Source organism: Podarcis gaigeae, assembly GCF_964106915.1.
Source record: "Podarcis gaigeae genome assembly, chromosome: 7".
Classification (NCBI taxonomy): Eukaryota; Metazoa; Chordata; class Lepidosauria; order Squamata; family Lacertidae; genus Podarcis; species Podarcis gaigeae.
The window spans coordinates 48,699,517-48,724,186 of NC_139683.1; the positions used below are offsets into that span (position 1 = coordinate 48,699,517).

Genomic DNA, 24,670 nt, shown 5'->3' on the forward strand with positions numbered 1-24,670 from the left:
CATTTGCCCCCTTGAAGAGGTGTGGAGGGGGTGGGTGATTGTTTGCTTCATATCAGTATTGACCAACCTAGTTGGGGTTATGTTGTGTGTTGGCTTGCATGTCAGTTGACATATAACATTTCATGCCTTATGTGATGGCCCATGATATATTGCTTATTTGAAACTGCAGCATGCTAAATTCAGTCAAAGCATTAACCCAAATCAAACTACTCCTTGCATTTATCCTTGTGTATTTTCTTTCCTAGTGTTGTATCCAATCTACATTTCCATTTTTCTCCTGGCTTAATAACCCATATCATTTTATGCATTAAAAATTTTGCTTTCACTAACATGTCCTGAATCACTGTGAAAGAGAAAATAAAAAGTTTACTAATCCAGAAAACACTCAAGTCCTTTTTTTTATATTACTGGGACTTGATGAAGTTTCAGCCTGAAACTTCTGCACCCTTTACAACTAAACACCTAAAGAATTTATTAGTACAGCTAAATAAACAAACATACAGTATGGACTATACAGTGCTTTTCATTGTAAACCAATAGAGCCCCCTCTTTCCAATATATCTTGATAACTCCCCGAGTAAATTACTCAATTGAGTTTATTTTCATTATGGTTTAGCCCACCAAATAGTGATGATAGAAAATTCTGTTGGTGTCAGACGCCATCTCATAAAGGCAATGTATCATATACTTCTGTGGTAAACTGGAAATAGCTGGTATATTATTCAGTGTTCTTTTCCTAGATGAAACTCACACAATGGGCAGTGACACAAGCAGCTTGGTCCAGTCACACACCTACAAGAAGCGAGACCCTGTGGATGTGCCGTACCAAACAGGACAACTCCATCCAGCCATCCGTGTCGCCGATTTGCTGCAGCACATTACGCAGATGAAATGTGCAGAAGGCTATGGATTCAAGGAGGAATATGAAGTGAGTAAGCTTCAAGCTACACATGGTGCTCTGTGCTCTGTGGTGTTTCCCCTATCACAATCACCTGTGTGTGTGTCTGTGTACTGCGAGAAGAACAGTTTCCTTGCAAAGCAGCAATGATGCAGAAACGGGGGGGGGGGGGAGGAGAGACTGTTTAAAAATATAAGAGTTGTGCTAGATGAAATCAAAGGCCAGTGTAGTGTAGCATCTCATTTCCCACAGTGGCCAACCTGACTGTAGGGTGATAACTCTCTCCTGTTTCTGTTTCCCAGCAAATGGTAGCCACTGATAATCTTATCCTCCATGAATTTGTATAATCCCCTTTTAAAGCCTTTGAGTAAGTTGCTGGCTTGCCATCACATCTTATGGTAGTGAAATCCATAGTTTTATTATGTCCAGTCTGAATAAATACTTCCTTTTGTCTGTTCTGAATCTATCTACCACGAACCAAATATTTCTTTCTTGGTAAACTAATGCATGGGGACGCAGGTGGCGCTGTGGGTTAAAGCCTCAGCGCCTAGGACTTGCCGATCGAAAGGTCGGCGGTTCGAATCCCTGCGGCGGGGTGCGCTCCCGCTGCTCGGTCCCAGCGCCTGCCAACCTAGCAGTTCAAAAGCACCTCCGGGTGCAAGTAGATAAATAGGGACCGCTTACCAGCGGGAAGGTAAACGGCGTTTCCGTGTGCGGCTCTGGCTCGCCAGAGCAGCGTTGTCACGCTGGCCACGTGACCCGGAAGTGTCTCCGGACAGCGCTGGCCCCTGGCCTCTTGAGTGAGATGGGCGCACAACCCCAGAGTCTGTCAAGACTGGCCCGTACGGGCAGGGGTACCTTTACCTTTAAACTAATGCATCAGTGTACATGTGAAATTAGGGTACATGTTTTTGCCCCAATGTGTTACAATTACTTACATTAACCACATTTAACATTTTATTGCCCATTTGTCCAGTCTGGGAGTCTTTGACATTCGTTTTGAAGCTCATTGCAATCCTATTCTAACCACCTCGAACAATTAGTTGTCATCAGCAAAGCCGATCACCTCACTGCTTATTCCTAAGGCTAATTCATCAGTTTTGAAAACTCTTTATTCCTGTTCTCTCCATTACCTTCTTTAATCACTCATTTAGTCGTGTCCGACTCTTTGTGACCCCCCCTCTGTCATCCCCTTCTCCTTGTGCCCTCCATCTTTCCCAACATCAGGGTCTTTTCCAAGGATCTTTCCCAACATCAGAGTCTTTTCCAAGGAGACTTCTCTTCTCATGAGGTGGCCAAAGTATTGGAGTCTCAGCTTCACGATCTGTCCTTCCAATGAGCACTCAGGGCTGATTCCCTTAAGAATGGATAGGTTTGATCTTCTTGCAGTCCATGGGACTCTCAAGAGTCTCCTCCAGCACCATAATTCAACTTCCTTTTTACCAAGCGCGTAATATATTTTTTTAGAAGTTCATCCTTTGAAGTCAAATGATGTCCTTCCTTGGGAATTGTTCATATGAATTAAATTTGATAACGTTGTGGTCACTGTTTCCAATGAATTCAACAAAATTAACACCTTGTTCTAGGTTCTGACCACCATTTAGAATTCATTTTAATGTTATCTCCCCTTTTGAATTTGATAGTGCTGCAGTATATGTTTCTTGTCATAACATTTCTTCCATCAGGTCTTTGGAATAATTTAGGATTATACATGGCTGATTCCATGACCTACTGTTCTAGGGCACAGTAACTCAGAATATCTAGAAAATTTTGCCTCTGTGTTATAGTTAGTGCATGTGCCGTGTGCCAACTCCTCCTCTGTCTATCCTAGCTGCTGGACTTATGTTTTTGGTCAGACTAGGAGGAGATGCCAGTTTATCAACTATCTTACATCCTTTCATCCAGTTGAAGCTTATAAGCAGGGAGGTTTCTAGGAGAAAGATTACACTACATTTGCCCTCCCATTGCGCAAAACTTTTTGATAGTTTGTCTTCATTTGGGCAGCACATTATTTTTTCTTCATAAGAAAATACTTAAAAGCAACTTTATTTTCTGAAAACAGTGTGATCCATGCAGAAAAGCTGGGGTGGGGTTGTTGTTTTTTTGTAGTGGTTGATGCAGCCATTTACAGGGCCTAGCTGGCATTGTTGTTCTACACAAGTTTGCTGCGACATGACACATCCAAATTGCACCACCAACCTGCACTCTCTTCAAGTGTTCTTATTTCATATTCTGCAGCACCAGCTGTGTCACTCAATTGTAGTCATCACTACAGGTTATTTCTGTTGTATAGAGTATAAATAATGACCAAAACCAAAATAAGTATGGAATATTGAATGAAAATAAGGGATGTTAGCAAGCCGTATTGATACATCTGGAAATGCATATACTACTTATTTTCTTGCTTCTCTATTTACAATAATGATTGAGATAATGATTATGGTAAGGTTTAGAAAGAAAACTATTTGATGGCATCCAGGGACTTTTTAAAAACAGCCAGACACTTTCATAGACACAAACTTCATTAGATACTGAGTTGGAAATGGGGAAAATAAGGCAGGTAAGCGAGTAAAAACCCTGGCCAAGAGAAAGCATCTTCAAGTTCTTAAATAAATGATAATAGTATAAATAGACTTTTTATAGTGTGCATTGTCTCTCCTGAGCTCCCATTAAAAATGAACTCTCTCTCATTTCATGTGATGATGATTTTGTAAAATTGCATTAGACAAATCCATATGGATGTGGCACTACCCATATGCAAATTAGTATCAAAAGGGAATCTGCACCAATCAGTGCAATTCAAGGTTACTTTTTTATATAAAAGAAATATTCCAAGCAGGTTACAAAAAATTAACAAAATGAGATAAATCCTATTTTGTCTTGTTAGGTTCCTGTTTACTTATAATAATTTTTTTATGTGGCCATGATAACAATCTTGTTTCTTACCCACATGCCCATCTAACTGTTTATAGCAATATTTACTCTGTGGGTTTGACATGCGGCTTGTAAACCTTATTGAGAAATCTTTTTTTTTTTTTTAGTTGAAAAGTAGTTTACAAATTAAGTAAATAAATAAAGTAATAATAACATTAAGTCCTGTGCTCATAGGTAAATCCCATGAAGGACAATAAGTATTTATTACACATGAGAATAAATTTATTGTAAGCATATGTTAACCCTCAAGTGTATGCAAGGTGACTCTTGCTACATTCATAAAGGTATCTTCCAACAATTTGGTTTGCAACAAACTTTTTACAGACAGGAACTGGAAATTCCTATCAGCCTGCCAGTGGCTTAATAACACCTTATTAATGGCTAAATAAAATTTGGGTGTCCATGATCATGTACAAGCTCACTCAAAATATGTCCCTTGCAACAAATCCAGTACCTAAACAGAAACCCATGGCATCCTAGTTTCCCTATACTGTATCTCATTTGTGGAGTCTCTCCCAGAATATAAATGCGCTCCTGCCAGATGCAGTCATGAGTTAAGGCATGCCCCTTTTCTGGTCCTATACATGATTTCTCATTTGGATCACCAATTCAACGCTCCTTACCATTCTTGTCCTTTTTTGGTTTCATAGGTTTTGGGGAAAAAAGGAAGGTACTTTTTCAGTGCAGCCAGTGATTGTTATATAAAACAATGTAGTTAGTTTTTCCTTTCTCCTATTATTATAGTTATTTATTGCATATCATGCTTTCATATATTTAATGTATTAATATTTGTGGTTGAAGTTTAATAAAAGGCATGTTTAAGAAAACTAACAGGGATAGTTTTCAAGAATCAGTTAATGAGTCAAAACATGCGTGCGGGCGCGCACACACACACACACACTCATTAGCTATTTACTCTAAAGCAGGGAACAATCCTTTCAGTGGGATGAAGTTCTTGTAGAAATTCCACTTTTGTGGTTTCCAATTTGCATGTAAACGGATAATTACTGAACAGTTATATCCTCTATTAATAAGAGTACATTTGTGCAGTTTTGCACATTAAAGAATTCTGCAACAAACTCGATTCAGTATCTTTTGAGATCCATCATAGCACTCAGATCTACAGCCATCTGTTCACTGGTTCTCTTCTACAATGAACAAGACGGCTGTTCCTAAATAAACAATATTCCCATATCTCCCATTCTCTTTCATTGCCTTAAACTCTAGCATTCTTAATGACTATCCCCATTCACTAGTGTTGTGGGAGGGGAATGTTAACTGCCATAAAATTATGATTTGGAGACATCAGAAAATGCCTCCAGCGCTTTGGTATTGAACAAATGGCATCATGTCGGTCTACTTTGTGACTGAAGTTTTGGGTGGGCATGGGGCTGTCTTCTGTTGAGTCCAGGCATGCATTTTAACTTTGGTTATTATCTTTACATCTTCAAGCTAGGTTGATTAGGATGGAGTTTGTCAATATGTCCCTGAAGTGTTTGGGAACTTCTATTATCATTTTATGTAGTGGGTGAAGTTAGGAAGCATGTCTTGTCTATACTGTAATATGGTTTGCTGCTTCACTTTGTAATTTTGGTGACATCTATTATGCTTTCCCAAGCAGAATGTGCAAATCACCACTATTCCATCCTGCTTGTTGACCACATAGTTTTGTCCTTTGTTTCATGTCACATGAAAAAGTTGGAATTCAGCAGCCTCTTTTTTCTCCTTGCACAGTGAATTATATGCTGGGGTTGTTGCTGGGTTTTTTGCATTGTTCATTACATTTACAATTAGATTTTGTTCATTATGCTTACAGTCAAGTATGTAAGAAATCACATTGCAGCAGTACCTATTTCATGTTCTTCTTGCACAAATAAATATGTGAGAAGATAAAATAATTCAGGGAAACATGTGGACAGAAAATAGTGGGTTCCATGAAGAGAGTGTTAGTAGTGAGATTAAAGAAGAAATGAGTAAGGTGTATCTGCAAACCTAGGGATCCTGACTGGAACTTTGAATTTTCTGTTTACTATTGTAAGAGAAAGCTTCGTTGAATCTCATCCTTGCACCTTTGTCTGTCAGTTGCCTAAACCATGTTTATGTTATTTAGTAATAACAACGGAAACCACATCGGGAATGGAACTACATGTGATTTATTTTTCAGTTTCACCCCTTGTTTCTGTTTTTGAATCAGTTTGTGGTAGGGTCTGGAAAACTTTGAGACTGTGGATTGGGGATTTGACCTGGGTTTGATGGTCACACCAGTTGGAGATCCCCTTTTATGCATGGAAGAAAATTGACAGCACTGAAACCTGGTTCACTTCCCCAATGTGCTACACAGTGGCATGAAGTAGGCAGTGGGGAACAGACAAGACTGAACCTTTGTTCCTTTCCTTGGATGCCACCACAGTCAATGATGTTGTTGGCTCTCATGTTGAGCATTACTTGAGTTGCCGTTAATATTTTGTTTAACAGCCTCTATGGCTGTATCTTCATTTGTACTTCTGTCCCCTCTTTTTTCCTTGCCAGTGTCTTCCTTGTCCTCTACAATTTCTTTCCCCACTATAGCTGAAATGGGAGGTAACTTCTTAAAGAACATTAGCAGTGGAAGGAAGTTATGTTACTCTTTTTTTAAAAAAAAGAAAAAAGAAATGGCAGTTGAAATTATAAATGTAAATAGTGAAAGAAAGCAGACAGCAGCACACCTTAGTAGGCAACTTTGTCAAAAGTTAGAAGGCTTCCTTCAGGCTCTAATCATGCCAATCACGCAACCTTACAATACAAGATGTAGTGATTAATTCACAAAAAGAACCAATCACAAAACAATAAATTGCTTCAGGAGTTGCTTCTAATACCTGGACATTAATAGAACATCTCCCCAAAGGACTTTATCCCTATTGTTGAAAAGGCTTACCAAGACCACACAGTGACCTGCCTCATCAGGAAAACAATGGAAAGAAAGATACTTCACTGTGGCTGGTGCTGCAGCGGGACACATGTATTTATGTTTGTTCACTGAACTTGAAGATGGTTCTTCCAGAATGGAAACTACTACTCAGTTCAGGAGCAAACTCACAAACATCTGGTCAGTAGAGCCTCACCAAGACAGAAACAGAACTTTAAAAAACAAAATTAAAAATCCACTGCAGAGTTTAAAGACTAAAATAATAGTCACATAATAAATGAATAGGCATTGTTCAGCACAGCTCCCTTTAGCAAGAGATGAAATAATCCTTCCTTGCCCCTCATCCACATATCCTGCCTTGAGTCTAAGTCTTATTTTCATACCCTTACCTTACCACTCTCTGAACCATGTACTTGTTGTTCTGCTTTTTGTTAATAGGCAATATTACAACTCCCCCTCAGAAACTTAGCCTCATATGTAACAGCGCTAATACAAATTAGAAAAGATATTCTATATTTTGCTTCATCATGCTCTCCAGACAAGTAGCCCTCTCTCTTATACATTTTGTGTGTCCCAAATCTCACCTAGCTCCTGTTGCTCTGTCCAAGCTCCTGCCAACCTAGCAGTTCGAAAGCACATCAAAGTGCAAGTAGATAAATAGGTACCGCTCTGGCAGGAAAGTAAACGGCGTTTCCGTGCACTGCTCTGGTTCACCAGAAGCGGCTTAGTCATGCTGGCCACGTGACCCAGAAGCTGTATGCCTGCTCCCTCAGCCAATAAAGCGAGATGAGTGCTGCAATCCCAGAGTCGGTCATGACTGGACCTAATGGTCAGGGGTCCCTTTACCTTTACCTTTAATCTCACCCAACTTTTGCTCACAATATTGTGAACAATAACACTTAGCATGTGAACTCTTCCCCTTCCTGGTTGTCTTAGTCTTAGCCAAGACAAGTCTTTAGGGCTATGCCTATTTAGGAATCTTCCTTTAGCTCCTCCCCTTCTGCCTCTCCATAATAGTACCTGACAGTGCAATCCTCACCATGAATTCAGTGTAATTTAGTCCCAACAGCTGGAGACCCATGTTTGGGAAACCCTGTAGACATAATACCTTTAGGGAAGGGAAAAATGGGAAGGATCATACTCTACATCACTGTATTGTCCAACTTAACATTTATGGTAAACCAAAAGCAACACTCACACCATATAAACAATAACAAAAAAATTAATGAATACAGTTATATTTTGTTTGGCTGCATGCAAGTCTCTATCACCATTTTAAACAAAAACACTAGTTATTATGATTCAAACAAACATTAACATTTTGGTTTAATAGTTAGCAAAGTGAATCAACCTTAATAGTCACTGATTTTTGCAATTTGAATTATGTTGTTTTCCCATGCTTGTGTGTTACATTGCTAATTAGTTCCTCCACGGACATCCCCCAAAAATTAATTCTCTGTTTAATGGTTTCACCTGTCAATAAAAGAAAGTGAAAAGCAAAATATTAGCATTGGTATTTAACAGAGTCAAGCGGAATCTGTAGATACCACTTGGTTATGCAGCTATGGGAGTCTATTATTCACCAAATAGGTAGCCTGCTCCTGTTCTCAAATCACATGCATACTCCATTACCGCAGTATGATAACTCAAAAAAGTTGCATTGTGTTTGCAACTACTGAGATCATCAACAGATTTACTGTATTAACCAAAGGCCATAAAATTTTTATTACAATTTGGCAAACTGCAAACAATAATTACATAATACAAGGCATCAAGTGTTTAAAGAAAGGGCATCAGAGTTCATAAGTGTCATCTGTTATCTCATACCCAGCTTAACTTCCGTTATGCCTCCAGATCACCAGCACAACTTGTTACAATAATGCCCATCTCTCTTTCTTATCTTTCTTGCAGCCAGAGCATAAAGTGCCAATTTATGTATAAAAAAATCTGTTAGCGTCCCTCAAAAGAAAGTGAACCATTTTTGCCATGGCCTGCTTCCAGGAATTAGCAACGGTTTCAGGAATCAATCTCTTGTATCCCTATACAAAGGCCAGATTAGCAAGTAATGTATGTTTTCTGCCTGTGGTTGGCTACATATGCAGTCTGACATCATATGGAACCCTATTGTAATGGCCACCCAAGGCCGCCATGGGCATCACTTGGAATCTGAGCTCCATGAAGTGTTTGCAAATTGAGCCTGATCTAGGACTTTCTTGTAATACCCAGGCCGAGGAGCAGAGAAAGGGTGATGTGGTGGGGGCAGGCCACCCTGGGTGTCACCACTGAGGGGGTGACAATATACCAGGTGGCACTCACTGCGGGGCCAGGTGGCACTCACTGCGGCGCCCGAGTCACACATCTCTCCTGAGAGTTACGTGGTGGCTTGGGCACCTGCAGGCTCCGCGCTGCCCCAATGGTCTGTCCACCGCCTCCCCCTCAGCTGTAGGGCGGAGGCAGGCAGACTCCTCAGTGGCCCTGTGGAGCGTCCTGCGTTGGCTCACTCTGCCCTGCCCCATGGGTGGCTAGCCCTGGCCCCTGGGTGCAGGGCACACACGCCACCCCCAGGTGCCCAATTTGCTTGTTCCTTTTGGGCAACTCATTTGGGAAGAAGGGTTTGCTTGAGGGCAACAATGGTACCTTGAGGCAGGGGACATGATACAAGTAATATTCAAGAAAAAAAATCCTATCCATATTGTCCTGCCTCCTGTTTAGAACACAACAACAACTTAAGAGTACAGAATATATCTTTACTGAGGCAGAGTAAAGGTGTGTACCAGTAATGTCACAGCAGCCGCAACATTCAGGCTAGGTGAAGGAAAGGTGATCCTAGCTGGGCTAGATAGAAGCAGCAGCCCAAGTTTAGGGAGTCCAAGATCAGGACAAGGATGACAGAAGCAATGAAGTCATTCCAGTGGGTCAGCACACTGACCTTCCAAGCTTTTAAATGTGAAGGTTGGCTTACTCACAAACCCCCTATGCCTTGTGAGAGTGTTGTGAGAATTGTGATCATGCAGACCTGCATTGTGTTGGGTTCTGTTCCAATTGATGAAAACGTCACTGGGTCCTGGGTGAACAGGCTCCCCTCCTCTGCCCCAAAAATAACTTCAAACACTGGTTCCTGCATCCTGAACAATTGATTAAGGCCCTCCCCAGATTCCATTGGTGCTCTTCTGTCCCTGTGAGTTGGGAAGGGAGTGAGGAGCCCTGCTTCCCCGTCCAGAACAGCCATTTACTGGGAGATAGAAGTACCCACCTCTTCTGACCTCTGTTCTTCAGTCTCAGAGCCATTTCCTCTTCCTCTCCCCCCTCCTCCTCTTCACCTGTCACTCCATGCCCAAGCCTGGCTGGACTCATAAAGCTACATTAAAGCATTGAACTGCAAGGCTTATTTCCAGTGCAGTTCCCAGCAGCACAAGGATTTATGATTGCATAGCAGGACTCCCATCCTCTGTTCTCCTCCCCAAATCTGCTCAGCAGGAGGTACAGGAACACATTTTTGATGTGGGGAGGAAAGTTCCTTTTCAGAAATGTACATCATTGCGCTGATGGGATACATAACTTAGCACTGCATTGTTTACAATTCATAGTTATCTTTGGGTACATTTTGGTTGAACTTGTCAACACAGACCAGGGAAAGCAATTTTACTAGGATGGTTATGTAGTTATCAGGTTAGATCTCTATCTAGCATGTTATTCATAGTAAAAAAAAAAAGGTAAAGGACACCCTGGACGGTTAAGTCCAGTCAAAGGTGACCAAGAGATCACTCCGTCACAGGGATTCGAACCGCTGACCTTCTGATTGGCAAGCCCAAGAAGCTCATTGCTTTAGACCACAGTGCTCTGGTTTCCATCACGATGTCCTGTTGCGCCAGAAGCGGTTTAGTCATGCTGACCACATGACCCAGAAAGCTGTCTGTGGACAAACGCCGGCTCCCTTGGCCTGAAAGCAACCCCATAGTCACCTTTGACTGGACTTAACCATCCAGGGGTCTTTTACCTTTTTTATTCATAGTAATATAGGAGGATACTATTTTTTTTATTATGTTCATCAAGATTCTGCTGTACGTCTGTATGCTGTATGGGTCTTTGGACAATTTGTCTTCTTGTATGGAAACAAAGAGCTTTGTTTGAAGACAGTGTGCTTTCAATTATATATGAGTGATAAATTCAATACAGTAAAGAATTGATATGATGAAGTAATAGGCAACCTGCAAAGCAATGGCTGCTGGTCTGATATATGTGTTATTGAAATATGGCACTGAATTTTTGATCATATATAACAATAGTTTCTTCATATGTTACATTTCTTTTAAATGGCTGTCTTTTTAGCTCTATTTTAAAAATAAGCGGATTCTATTAATGCACACAGAAATCAACATCTTTCATTCATATGGATAGTGTGCATTAATTTTATTGGATGCAAAAGCAATATAACTTCTTTTATATTTTATTATAAGACCATTAAACATCCATTTATTTACTTGTAAATTATGCAAATGATTTTACTTGCAATTACAATGTTCACTATTAATTATAAATGCACCCTTTACATATTGCATGAATTGTATTTGTTTATCTTTAGATAATTAGATATTTCAGTCTATTGCTTTTTTATAACTAAAATATTATTCTTGGCTAAATAATACATTTTGAATCACATTAAGCTATTTTAGCCATGAAATCCGTCTAATTTAACTTTAGTTTATCTGTTGTATTTTTAAAGCATGCCCATATAAATTTATGATGCATTTGTCTTAGGAGATCAGAAGTCTTGGTGAAACATTTATCAGTGACAAAGAACAGGTTTTGTAAGCATGTCTTCTTCTTAAGCAATTTTAAAATTTAGTATTCATCTGACTTCACACACACACTTTTTTTGTAGACTATGTTTTCCCATTAAAAAAGACTGGCTTATTTATGGATGAATTTAAATCCCAACTAGAAAGACATCTTAGTTTGATTAAAGCTGTTGCTGTTTAGAAAGTCAAGATTATAGCACGGTATGATTCACAAATCTATTAACATACTGGATATGTGTGAAAACACATTGAGGAACACAGGAAATTGGGGTTGGAGAAAGCGCCCTGATCACTTCATGGAACCCCATAGCCAATGAAGTGGGACATATTTTGTCATCTGACACAGGCAGGACCAAAGATATTTGGGAAGTAGTTCGGACTTCCTCAGTTTTTCTCTCCTGCCTAACACAGGAGTACGTTACTCAGCGGCTCTCACTGACCTAAGTTACATTTATTGGCTTATTGGAAGAAAAAGACTTAAAGGGTCTATTCACATCAGTATTTACATACTGATAGGGGGAGCACCTATTCCCTTAAGGCAGCAAGACAAGCAGGATGTTGACATGCACAGTAGCACCAGTGGCATAGCGTGGGTTGTCAGCACCCGGGGCAAGGCAAGTAATTTGCACGCCCTAACCCGTGGATTTGCGCCCCCTAACCCATGGATTTGCGCCCCCTAACCCTAACCCCCAGATGTCGCGCCCAGTGTGGCCAGCCCCCCCTGCACCCCCCACGCTACGCCACTGAGTAGCACTGTCAGAAAGAAAAATGGCAACTCTGTGTATTGGTTCCTAGCCTATGGCAAATGAGCAGATGTTTCTACCACCAGACACAAAATTCTTCCTTTGGTGCATGGCTGCAAAAAAGGAGTTTTGTGCAGTGCCTTGACAAAAGTTGGATCATGAACCTGGCAGCAGCTACATGTGTCTGGCTAGTAGCTTGCTGGGAAGCAACAGCCACAGGATTCAACAGCATTTATTACATGCCCACATGGTCTTATGAATGCAACTTAAATATGAGTACATGCAAGTACCCCTCACTTTCATGGGTCATAGGGCAGCATCTTAGTATGCTAATAACTATGCAGCATTGTTAGCAGATAATTGCTGTGTACATTATTTCAAGCAATCTCTAATGGATTTAATGAGAAACAGATGTCGGGCATTTCATTTCAATGCCTTACAAAGGAAATATTTCTAGGAACTCAATTTTAAAATGTTCGTTTTATGGGCGCTTGCAGAAAATAAAGACTACAGCTAAAGTTTTGTTCTTTTTTTTAAAAAAAAGAAAATATTCTGTGACTTGAATCTAAGTCCCTGGTTCTTTAAAAGGGTATGTTACATAAATCTACAATGTGGAGAAATCATAATATTCTCCAGAGAAACAGTCTGTTCATATTTTTTTTAAGTATACACAACATTTAAAAAGGAGCATATTAGAAATACTGAAGAATTGCATTCTCATTCTAAGTGAATGAGGGCAGGAGACACTTTTGGATGATTCCTGCAGATCTCATGAGGGAGTTACTTGGTGTCTTGGCTATGATGCTTGCACATGTCTTGCTATTCCCTCTGCAGGCATCCTGTAAGTGAGCTTTCTGCAGATGCACCACTGAGCTCTCATATGTTGGCAGCTCAGTTGTTGGGGAATTGTACTGTGAAAAAAGCAGGTCGAAATGCTAAATGTATGTAAACCTCTTAGCTACTTGGACCTTTGCCTCCTGCTGAAAAAAAAATGTATGCTAACGGAATTAAAAGGGACGCAGGTGGCGCTGTGGTCTAAACCACTGAGCCTTGGGCTGGCCGATCAGAAGGTCGGTGGTTCAAATCCCCACCACGTGGTGAGCTCCCGTTGCTCGGTCCCAGCTTCTGCCAACCTAGCAGTTCTAAAGCACGCCAAAAGTACAAGTAGATAAATAGGTACCGCTCCGGCAGGAAGGTAAACGGCGTTTCCGTGTGCTGCTCTGGTTTCACCAGAAGCGGCTTAGTCATGCTGGCCACATGACCCGGAAAAACTGTCTGCGGACAAACGCCAGCTCCCTTGGCCTGTAAAGTGAGATAAGTGCTGCAACCCCAGAGTTGTCTGTTGCTGGACTTAACTGTCAGGGGTCCTTTACCTTTACCTTTTAATTGAATTAAGGCAGTGTTGTTTTTTATTGCATTAGATATTTGCTCTTTGTGGTTATTTTTATCATTATAGAGTGTGTAAAATTGTGTGTGGGTGTGAGAGAGAGATGAAACCCCAATTTTATTAGACCAGTATAAGATTAGCATTTGTTAGCCTTGGATATTCAAACAACTTTGAAAGCATTAAAGTATAATTGATTAAACAGGCAGCAATTTATAATTCATACTGTACTTGAAGAGAGTCTGTTTTAGCTTGGTATGCCTTATTATGCTGAAGTAGTGAATATTCCTGAAGTAGTTCTGGCAGTCTAGTGTGCTGTCTCCCCACCCCACCCCCGCAACCTGTTTATTATTTTGGTCAAGTGATGGGAGCAATTCCTTCTACACACAACTGAAAGCAATATTCCTTATGGGAGCATTTAATCCTTTTTTCTTTTCTTTTTTCTTTGTTAATTAGGAACAAAGTTAAATGTGTTGAAATCCAAATTAACAAATTTGTTATTAACGCATTCAAAAAATTAATAAGTATAAATATCCCAAGGTTCTTTCACACACGTAAACCCCCTCCTCCTTTGCAAATTTCACTGATGTCATTAGCAGAACGGGGGAGGGGGGGGAGAGTAGTAGTCCCTGAGTAGCCACATTCATACAAAGGTTGTAATAGGCAGGGAAGGTACCAATAGGACTAGCCAAAATGATTTCACAATTCTGGATCATTCATTGGTGGAAAACAAAATACGGAAAATATCAGAAAAGGCCTTTGATAGAAAAGAAAACATATATAAATGTGCTTTAAAATCATTTGAAATTAACCATATTGTTTATATGAGTACTGATTTTGTTTTCTAGTTAGACTTTTTTTGGGCATTTTTATTTTGTTAAAGCTGTCATTTGTGTTCTCCACTCTGCTCTTGATCTAATCACAAAGTAATGATGACAACAATCTAATGCCAAATCAGTATTTTGGAAGTGACACTTGGATGGATAGAATGTTGGATTAAGTCAATATGTTTTCCTTCTTAATGCTTCAAACTGGCTCTGGCCCTCTAGAGTCAGCAGCTGTGTTTGTGTGTCAGCTAAATATGATTCATTCCTCAATATATCCAAATGTATATTCAGACAAAGAATTAAAACAAATTATTTATTCTTACCTTGGATTTATAAATATACTAGTTACAGTACTGTCATTTGACAGTTCTTCACAGAAATCCTTCACCATATAGACAGGTAGAACTGATTTATACCTTGTCAGGTGATTGGTCCACTTAGCTCAGTATTGTCTACAGGATGGGGAATAATTCTAGGAAGGTGAGATCAGAGTGATTCCCTCCTCCCTCCATGGATTGGAGCACCAATAACCCCTGAAGTAAACCCCCAAACCCAGGCTGCCTGAGGCATCTGAATGAACCTGGTAGTCCTGGCATGTGACTAGCAGGGCCTGCCAGAGAGAGTTCCCACTGTATGCCTGCAGGCAGGCTAATCAGACCCTCAGATCCTCTTTCATTGCCTGCATAAGCCTACCCCCACATAAATGGAGAAGGCAGACAACCAATTTGCAAAGGTGTGTTGCACCTGAACTTTTTTTTACCTTTCCTTGAGCCATCTGATTTTCTGTTATCCCATTTACCCTTTTCTGTCTCTGGGGGCAACATGGTGAACATAGTTACAGATAGGTAGCCGTGTTGGTCTGCCATAGTCAAAACAAAACAAAATTCCTTCCATGGTGAACATAGTCCTCATTCAAAATATGTTCCCTGACTTACTTCAATAGGTGAATGCCAGAAGGATCCTCAGAATCCATGAGATTCCTGAGAGCCCTTGATACCCCTTTTTTTGCTTTATGTGCTTGGGCACCCTGGCCCACTCTGGCAACCATTACCTGTCCAGGGATCCCTTCCTGCCGCTATCTGAAGCCGTTGACTCACCTGAGCTTTCCCTACTGTTCCCCACTGTCTGACAGTGGGCAGAGGCATGGATATAAATTGATGTTTGTATAATAGGCTAGTTTCTACACACCCTCACCCACTGATCTTTTCTAAGAAAATAAGAAGAGCCTGCTGGATCAGGCTAGTGGCCTGATCTAGACCAGGGACTTTGCTACACAGCTGCAAACAAAACATTTTAAATGAATTGTAACGTGCAATATACAAATGTGACACTAGATGGTGACAGCGAGCTATGCCAAACTCAATGTATTTTTCAAAACATTTTTTTAAAAAAACATTTACACATCGTTGTTTATATGTGTGTAGATTCCACCCAGCATCCTGTTCCCACGGTTGCTGAATCAATCAATCAATCAAAACTTTATTAGCAAAGCCAACAGGCCACAGCTATACAAGAATTAAAAATAGAAATAAGGATAAAAGGGAGAAAAGAACAAGCAAAAGGAGGTCCGTCAGATGAACAAGTCTGTCACTCAGATGGTGGCCCTCAATTTCATAGCTCTTTCGATGTACCTCGCAACCTTCTCTGTTATCTGACTATCCGTATCAGATAAGAGGAAATACAGTGTGATGTCTGGTGAACGGCCGGGGTTGGAGAGAATGAGTGGAGTAATAATCTCATTCCTTAGGTCTTTGTAAAGGGGGCAGGATAGGAAGACGTGGGACACTGTTTCTATGTTACCATCTCCACATGGGCAGAGTCGTTTTTCAAATGGAGTCTTTTGGTAGCGACCTTCGAGTACGGCAGAAGGGAGAACATCCCATCTAGCCAATGTAAAGGCACGTCTGTATTTTGGGATGGTTAATTTAAACAAATATGAAGCTGGAGAGTCAAAATGAGAAGGGGGAACGGTTGCTGAATATTTGCCTGTGGGAAACAACTTATTTTTTGCCTTTCTTTTTCCACCCCCTGCTTCTAGCTGTTTCTGATGTTGACTTACTATGTTAAGTAACTGATTCTGTTCTACCTGGATGTATTTTGCTTTCAAAATGGTATCAATGAGCAATGGCAACAGCTATGATAACAGAAACCATTACTTAGTTAACCATTCTATGGGAAATTCAGAGTATCATAAAAGTTTCTTTCTGAACATATTTCTAACACTCTTGGTTTGCCCAGTAATACAGAGGGACATATTTACTTAGCAAGGCACTGGACATAAATTGGCTTGGGGACCAGTTGCCATGCCCAGCCAGTTTCAAATAAGCCCCATAAGGTGGCAGTCTCATTCATATAGACATGGATATAGATATGTTTTCCAGTTTTGACCCATTATAAAAGATTTTGAAAAACTGCAGGGATATGAGAAAAGGCCTGGAAAAAGTAGATTACGCAAATTAGCGCATCAAACAGAAAATGTTGTTACATCTTAGGAAGTGTAAGTAACTTATAGGGGAAAAAGTATAGGAGCACTCCTAAATCTTAACAGAATGAAACATTAAAAGGACAAATGGCTAAACCTTGAAAATCTCAAATTAGAAATAAAGCATAAAGTAGTGATATCATTGATTTATTGTTACGACAAAGTATCAAGGGAACTGGTGTTGGATTCTTCATCATGTACAATCTTCCAGCTCGGGCCAGACTTAGTACAAATGAAGTGCTTCCGCCAAATATGATATAATAGGTTAGATTTACAGTAGAGTTGTACCAGAAAGAAATTCAGTTGAGTATCAGATCAGGAGGTCAAATAAAGATCAGACACTCTTGTCTCTCTCCTTCTAAACACCTTTGAGTTCTCCTAAGCCTGCTGATCCCTCCTTCTTTCGCAACTTTTCAGCTGCAGAAGCAAAGGCACTCGCCACTTGATTATCAGGAAAGGGGTGACTTGTCATGAACCATGTCATAAAGAATACGCACCAAGTCCCGTCCCCCCCGGTGGCTATGAAAGATTGAACTAGTCAATTTTATTTGAGAAAAAATGAATTGGCTTTGTAAAATAAAAGCTATTTTATTGTTCAGGATTGCATCCTTTTCATACAATTAGAACTGCATTTTGATAGCCGGGTGAAAAGTAGCACTTTTGGGAGAGCAGGAGGAGAAATATTTCAGGGGTGGTGGTGGACTTAGTTGTGAGAATGTTCACTATTCTTCCATTCTTTTTATGGCCACAATTTCTCCTATCTTTTGCTGTTTCAGTGCCATTTTTTTCTTTCTAATTGCTCTAATTCCTGGAGTAATAACCTGGAAAATTCCATCCATTTGAGAATCATGTGATAAATGGCATGTAACAATGCCGCAAAGCCAAGAAGTTTTGGCTATGGTACCACTGAGAACAAGCAAAGCCAGTTCAGAGTGAGGACAATGTTTCCAGAATAGCAAACACTTTCACGTCTCTGACGAATTGCCAAAAAGGAGGGTATGCCCACAAAAAGAACAATAATACTTTTGGCTAAGCAACATAACAGTCTAGGTTTTTTCTGATATATATATATATAAAACTATTAACAATATCTATCATACTTTTTAATTGTCAACATGCTGTTTGTTATATGTCTTGGAATAAATAAATAAACTTGTATTTTAACACTTTTTAACACTTTCAGCAGTGTTCAAACTACAGTGCATAACTGGGTGGTATAAGGGTGGCTTCTTTATTATTTTGTATAACTTTGCTTTCATAAAGATGGCAGTGGCTTTGTCTAAAACAGGCATAGGCAACCTCGGCCCTCCAGATGCTTTGGGACTACAACTCCCATCATCCCTAGCTAACAGGACCAGCAGTCAGGGATGATGGGAGTTGTAGTCCCAGAACATCTGAAGGGCCGAGTTTGCCTATGCCTGGTCCAAAACCTTGCCTGCACAGATAGCTTTTTTGTTGGATACTTGTGTAACTGTTGTGCGCAATGGGCATGTCTTCAGGGCTTTTTTTCAGCTGGAACTTGCCAGAGCATCCTTAAAATGATGGTTTGCATGGGAAACTATGCTTAGAGTGCCTGACAGTTTTAACAGAGATAACTTAGGATCTGTACAGCTCCAGATTCTATAATGGTAGTTTAAGGCTTTATCTGTAGTTTCTTAATTTAATATGTTAGTAGTGAAACTGTCTGAAAAAGAGAGAGAGAAAAAGAGAGTCAGAAGCCGAGACATTTCTAAGGGCCCATTTTTTTACATTCAGCAGAGTCCAGTTCTCGGGTTATACCATTTTAAGCTTCAGGAAAACATGTTTGAATACTTTCTCATGGATAAAACTTAAATCAGCACTCAAGTATACTAGTTTTCTATTTAGTGACTAAATTTATGGAGTAGTATTTATCCTGGAATCCCCCACCTGCAATTTCACATGGTAAAGTCTTAGAATAGCTTTACCCCTTGATTCTGCCAAATGTATAAGCCAGCCATGAATTGTGATGCGACAAGTTCTGGTATTCTATTTTATTATTGTGGGCTCACTTTCATTGTGTATTATAGAGTAGAATTGTAAAAGACAAGCAAAACTCTAAAACTTGTATCCATACTGCATGGCAGACCTACAGCACATGATGTATAACTCTGACATCAGTACCCTTCTGGGTAATAATATATCTATTTATGGGAATAGGGAGTTCTCATTTTAAATATCTTGTTGCCATTTTGTACTTGCAGTCTCCTGAGTTGCACAATTGGGGCATGTAATTATATCTTTCAGAAATTGATGAGGGAAGGTTGATCTGGAGAAGGTTTTAGAATCACAAGGCATGTGTTTTGCTTAGGAAAAATATAGGCTTGTCTGTGAAATGTTCAATTTCCTTATACACTGTATTCAGAAATAGTTATGAAAATGCAAAGTAGTTGATATTCATGGAGTGGTTTCATTTTATTGTATTATAGACGTTCTACTATTATGAGTGTTTCCATGGTTCACTGACTTGCTGCAGAATATATGAGATATAGTCAGAAACAACACTTTAATTACATACTATAAAGAATGAAATTGGGGTTTATTTGTGAAAATGCCACATATATTTCAGTGAAAGCATTTGTTCAACCCTCCTGAAACCATTTTTATTGCAGGAAGTGGGGGGGGGGGGACTACAGCTTGAGAACAAATGTAAATTTTAGATAAACAAACATTATATATATATATATATATATATATATATATATATTATACACACACACACCTTGTAAATTAATTATATCATAAATGTGTATATTGAACCTAGGGAATTCTTTGTATAAGAGGAGAATTATAAAAACTTATCTGCTCACTCTGTTCATTATTTTAGAGATAAATCTGAAATACAGTTTACTTTGTTACAGTTAACTATGGTGCCAAGGAGTGTGTTGCTACAGTTGAATTTGAATTGTTGTTCTTCATACATTCTTCAGATTAATACAAAATAAGCCTCATATAGAAATTTTCCCTTTTGGAAGATCTGGCATTAGAATTTAAAAGGAGAAGAGGCTGCTAGAAGTCTCTAAATTTTAAATTGGTTTTTGTGAAAATTATTCCTAAAGTACTTATAGTTAAATAGAGAAGGATGTTCTTTCTATTCAAATGTTTAACTTTATCTTATAAGGCATTTAAGTCCTGTTCAGAAGTTTTATTAGGGGAGACTGAGCATTTATATTGGTGGATAGCAGGTCAGGGAGAGAGAGAGAGAGAGGCAGGGAAATGGAAGCTGTTTCCTACAGCACTCACAGGCCTAAAGATACCACTTATGCATTCAGAATCAGACAACTGTTGTTGTATTTACTAGAGGAAATATTATTCACAATGAAGGATTATTATTTCTGAGGAGAGTGAGCATACATAGGAAGGTGCAGGTTCATGACCGCTGTCCTCGGTGCTTTTGGCATCCATTCTGAAACAGCCTTCATACCTACAAATTGTACACATGGGAACACTTTATGCCCCTGGTTCTATGTACATAGCCTACGCCCAGACATACAGGCTCTTTCATAAGTTATGCTGAGCACAGGTAGGGCAGGTAATGGGGCCAAGCACGCACAAACCATTTCTGCCGCAAACAAATCCCTATGGCAACGGAATTCTAACCAGGGATGTCAGATAATTCCATCAGAAAGGGAAACGAGAGTGGGAATTGCTGCCATTCTCATTTTCGTTGGAGGTCAGGAATGGAAATCATGCAAGCAAAGACAAGCAGTATCTGCTGCCTTTGTTGTTGTTGTTGTTGTTGTTGTTGTTGTTGTTGTTGTTTTAGCCCACAAACATTATGTAAATATTTACAGTGTTTTCTGCATTGTTTTAGTTGTCCCCTTTCCATTGAGATGCACTGAAATTAATTACATAATTGTTTACATTAGTTCTGGTCATATAGCAGATAGGAGACAAGCAACGTGGGTTGCAGTGAAAGCCAAGCTGTAGCGGAAGAGAAACAGCTCTGCTTGGGACAAATACAGCCTGGGATGGAAATCTGTCTGCCTACTTTCATCCCTAGTTGACCAATGAATGTGCACTCCTAACCCAAATGAATTAATTCTTAAATAAACCTGATTAAATAATATAGTGCTATGGTTAAGCAAATATTGAACCAGGTTATTTGCATGATGAAAACATTTTCCCCTTCCTGGAAATTCAATAATCTTATGAGGTATTGTAAATAATGATTTTAACAAAACAAATGTGGACATGAATTGCATGCAAAGAGGTATTGCCTAAGGAAAAGCCACTTAGCCAAGTGAAGTCTTTTCTCCTTCTTCTTCAGTGGAAAACCTTTATAACTGAATCGTGTCTTATTGGGTCCCCCTTATTTAGGCTGCATAATGGAGTTCTTTCCTTTTAAAGAGAAATCCAGTCATGACAAGTTGTCCCAACCTTAATGATCCATTGAACAATATGGAATAAATGAATGATGCCCCTTTCTCATGGACTGCATACACACCGTACATAAAAACGCATTTAAAGCACATGACTCCCCACCCCATCCTAGCAACTATAGTTTAATTATTATTCATTCATTCATTCCCATCTGGCTGGGTTTCCCCAGCCACTCTGGGCAGCTTTCAACAAAAGATTAGAATACAGTATTTCATCAAATATTAAAAACCTACCCCCCACAAAGCTACAGTTCCTAACACCCATAACAAACTACATTTCAAGGATTCTGGGGGGAAGCCATGCACTTTAAATGTGTGTATACAGACCTTTAAATCTGAAGAAGGCACACGTGTGACCGGGGTATTGAAAGAGTATTTCATACCTTCAGTTGACTGTGTATTCTGAAAGTTTAAACACCATATTGAGCCTCACTGATCCATGATCATCAGAGCAAGATAATCTTTTGACTTTCGTTGTAATAGAAATGACCTCTAAAAGTTTCAGGATGATTCTTAAAAACCTTTCACTTCTTTTTTGCTGTCATTATTCTGAATGTCCGGTTCATCCTATCTCTGCTAATACTCGACTGTACTATGCTGTCAGCCTTATCTTGTAAATCTATTGATGCTTCATTTATTTTAAAAAGAACAATGTTTTCATAACCACTCCTGAAATTACTTATAAGTAACAAGCAAAGGAACAAACAATAACTACAGTGTTTTGCACGTTCTGTGGTATTTTCTCCTTGTGTCTTTCTGTGTTATCTTCAGTGTTTGTTCTGCTACATATTCTTTCGCTTAGTGTTGTTTTTGCTTCCCCTGTTTCTTTTTAACAGAGTTTCTTTGAAGGACAGTCTGCACCTTGGGACTCAGCTAAAAAAGATGAGAACCGAATGAAGAATAGATATGGGAATATCATTGCATGTAAGTGTTGACAAGTGTAGTTGTACCTCTGTGTAAATTTCCTTTTAGCAACTTGACAATGCTGCCCACCTCTATATGTTTGATTTGTGTTGACTTCATTTATTGTATTTCTGTGCCGCTTTTCATTCAAATGAATCCCAAAGCGGCTTACAAATAATAAATAACCAGAACATAATAGAACATCACAAATGCAGCATAAACTATACAAAGTAATTAACAAATCAATAAAACAATTACCATCTATTTGTGTGGAGTAAAAAAACTGAGCTCCAGCCACCATAATTAAAGAATATGGGAGAAGTAAGTACTTTACTAGTTTAAAGACTTCAGAACAGAATTGGCGAGAGATCCAGTGTGGAATAGTGAGTAGTGTTGGACTGCAGGAAAGGGTTTCACCTTGTATCTTAGCCATGGCACTCAGGCTGGTGACCTTGAGCTCCTCAGAGGAAGGCTAGAACTAAACTATATTTAATAATGATATGTTTTATTCACTAGAGTCTAGGATCCTCCTACAGTAGCACAATGGAAAAAACGGAAATTGAAATATGGTCCCCTGTCCTGAAAATGTTACAGTTGAAATATGAGTCAGGTTGTTACAGTACTACGTTACTGATTATTGATATGGAATCAGTACTGTTGATAAGTACACATGTAATAACTTGTCTCACATTTCAGCTGTAATGTTTTTATACGTAATGCTTCAACCATAATGTTTCGATACAGAAGTGAGGAGGGTAATGCTGTGAAAGTGAAACACACCTAGCTCCCATTTAAGTGTTAGTGGTACACTTGATTTCCATTTATTTCAGTGGGACTTTTAGAACCAAAGTAGACATGTGTGGCAATTGTGTGTCTATTAAGCATATGAAATGAAGGAGGGGAGGGTCTACACATGTCTTTTTAAAAAGAGCATATGGGGGAGGAGGGGGAAATCAATCCCTCTCTTACCTATTACACTGTGCTCTGTAGGTTTGAAGCAAACTTCTCAGTGCCCAGCTCATGTCTCATACTGGAGGCAGCTAAGGAGAAACTACTTAAATAGAGTGCAGCAACACAAGGCAGGAGAGGAGGCTGGGTTTTAGTTCCCACCCTTGAACTTATAAGCAGACCATCTCATTCCCATTTGTATGTGAAACTGCCTGCACATTTAGTTTGGCTCTCAGAAATGCCTAACATTTACTGGATTGTGTCCACTGTGGCTGAAGGTTTGTGTAAATATCAAGTAAGCATTGATGGTATTGTTTTTGTTTAAAATATATTGTCTACAAAGTGGTACATCTACAGCCCAATGCCAGTTACACTAGCTTCAGACACATGTTGCTTAAAATATGCTCCTTTAGTCAGTAAAACTAAAGACATCCAAAGAGAGTTGAGCACCACATTTTGTGTAATTAAAATAGCCTGTGACCCCATTTACTCATGTGGCTTACAGCCATTCATGACACTCCCCACAAGTATTACGGAACTTTCTTCTAGGTAAGTGTGTGTAGGATTGCAGTCTTCATTTCCTATTGGATCAGAGTTTTAATTAACCACAGAGATAGGTAAATGATGACACTAAATAATAAGCATTCGCCCTTTTGAAGACGGTCTCTTGCGAATAGACTTCACTAAGGTTCATGTTCACTATGAGGAAAGCATTTAATGGCTTTGCCATCCTCTTATCTGAAGGTCTCTTGACTTAAAAGTAGAACCATTAAAGAATAAGGGTTATACAAGTGTGGAACGTTTGCTAAAATAGGGTAATGGATTTTGACAAATACGCATTAGCTGACACTGGGTACATTTACAGGAGAGCATATTATGTAGTGAATAGAATAAGGGTATGTTGAATGAGGCATTTGCTTGCAAGGAAGAGACACTTCTGAGAAGGTGTCAAGAAAAAATTCTTACCGAGGAAGCTTTCAAAACTGCCCTTTTTCTTGGCACCACTATTGTAGTGCAAAGAGCAGGAATGTGACATCCCTCTTACCATGTCTGTGCCGTAGTTTAAAGAATAGCTGAACAAATTTAATGCAAAGAAGCAGCTCAGCCAACGTTCCAGAGCAGTTGGATTTGTTTCCTGTTAATTAAAGTGGCTCATATTATCATTCTATTTTAAAAAAATAAAAGCAGTATTGGAAGTGGCCAACTGCCTAAAGCAGCCACTACAATTGCTAACTGCATCATATCCCCAGAGACCTTCAGCATGGACTCCCTTCAGGTACCTCCCCTGAAGCTGCAGAAGTTTGTCTCTCAGCAAAATATTTCCTTGCTTCCCACCAGCTGAAAAGTGTAAAGGCTGGAGAAAGATTTGGAACAATTTAGGGGCATTAAGCTTGTTTTATCGACCATCCTCTTGCATAAAACCAAGGCGATAGGCGCTTTCACAAAC

At 39.5% G+C, this 24,670-nt stretch overlaps 1 protein-coding gene across 28 annotated transcripts in view; it reads left to right on the top strand.

Annotated features, from left to right (window-relative positions):
• The window catches only part of PTPRM (protein tyrosine phosphatase receptor type M), a 413,795-nt gene that overhangs the window by 340,465 nt on the left and 48,660 nt on the right, over nucleotides 1–24,670 (top strand). For all 28 annotated transcript variants that reach the window (XM_083746769.1, XM_083746763.1, XM_083746742.1 and 25 more), the window contains 2 exons: nucleotides 741–928; nucleotides 22,209–22,296. In XM_083746769.1, the coding sequence (XP_083602895.1) occupies nucleotides 741–928; nucleotides 22,209–22,296 (276 nt within the window). The remainder of the gene's footprint in view (nucleotides 1–740; nucleotides 929–22,208; nucleotides 22,297–24,670) is intronic.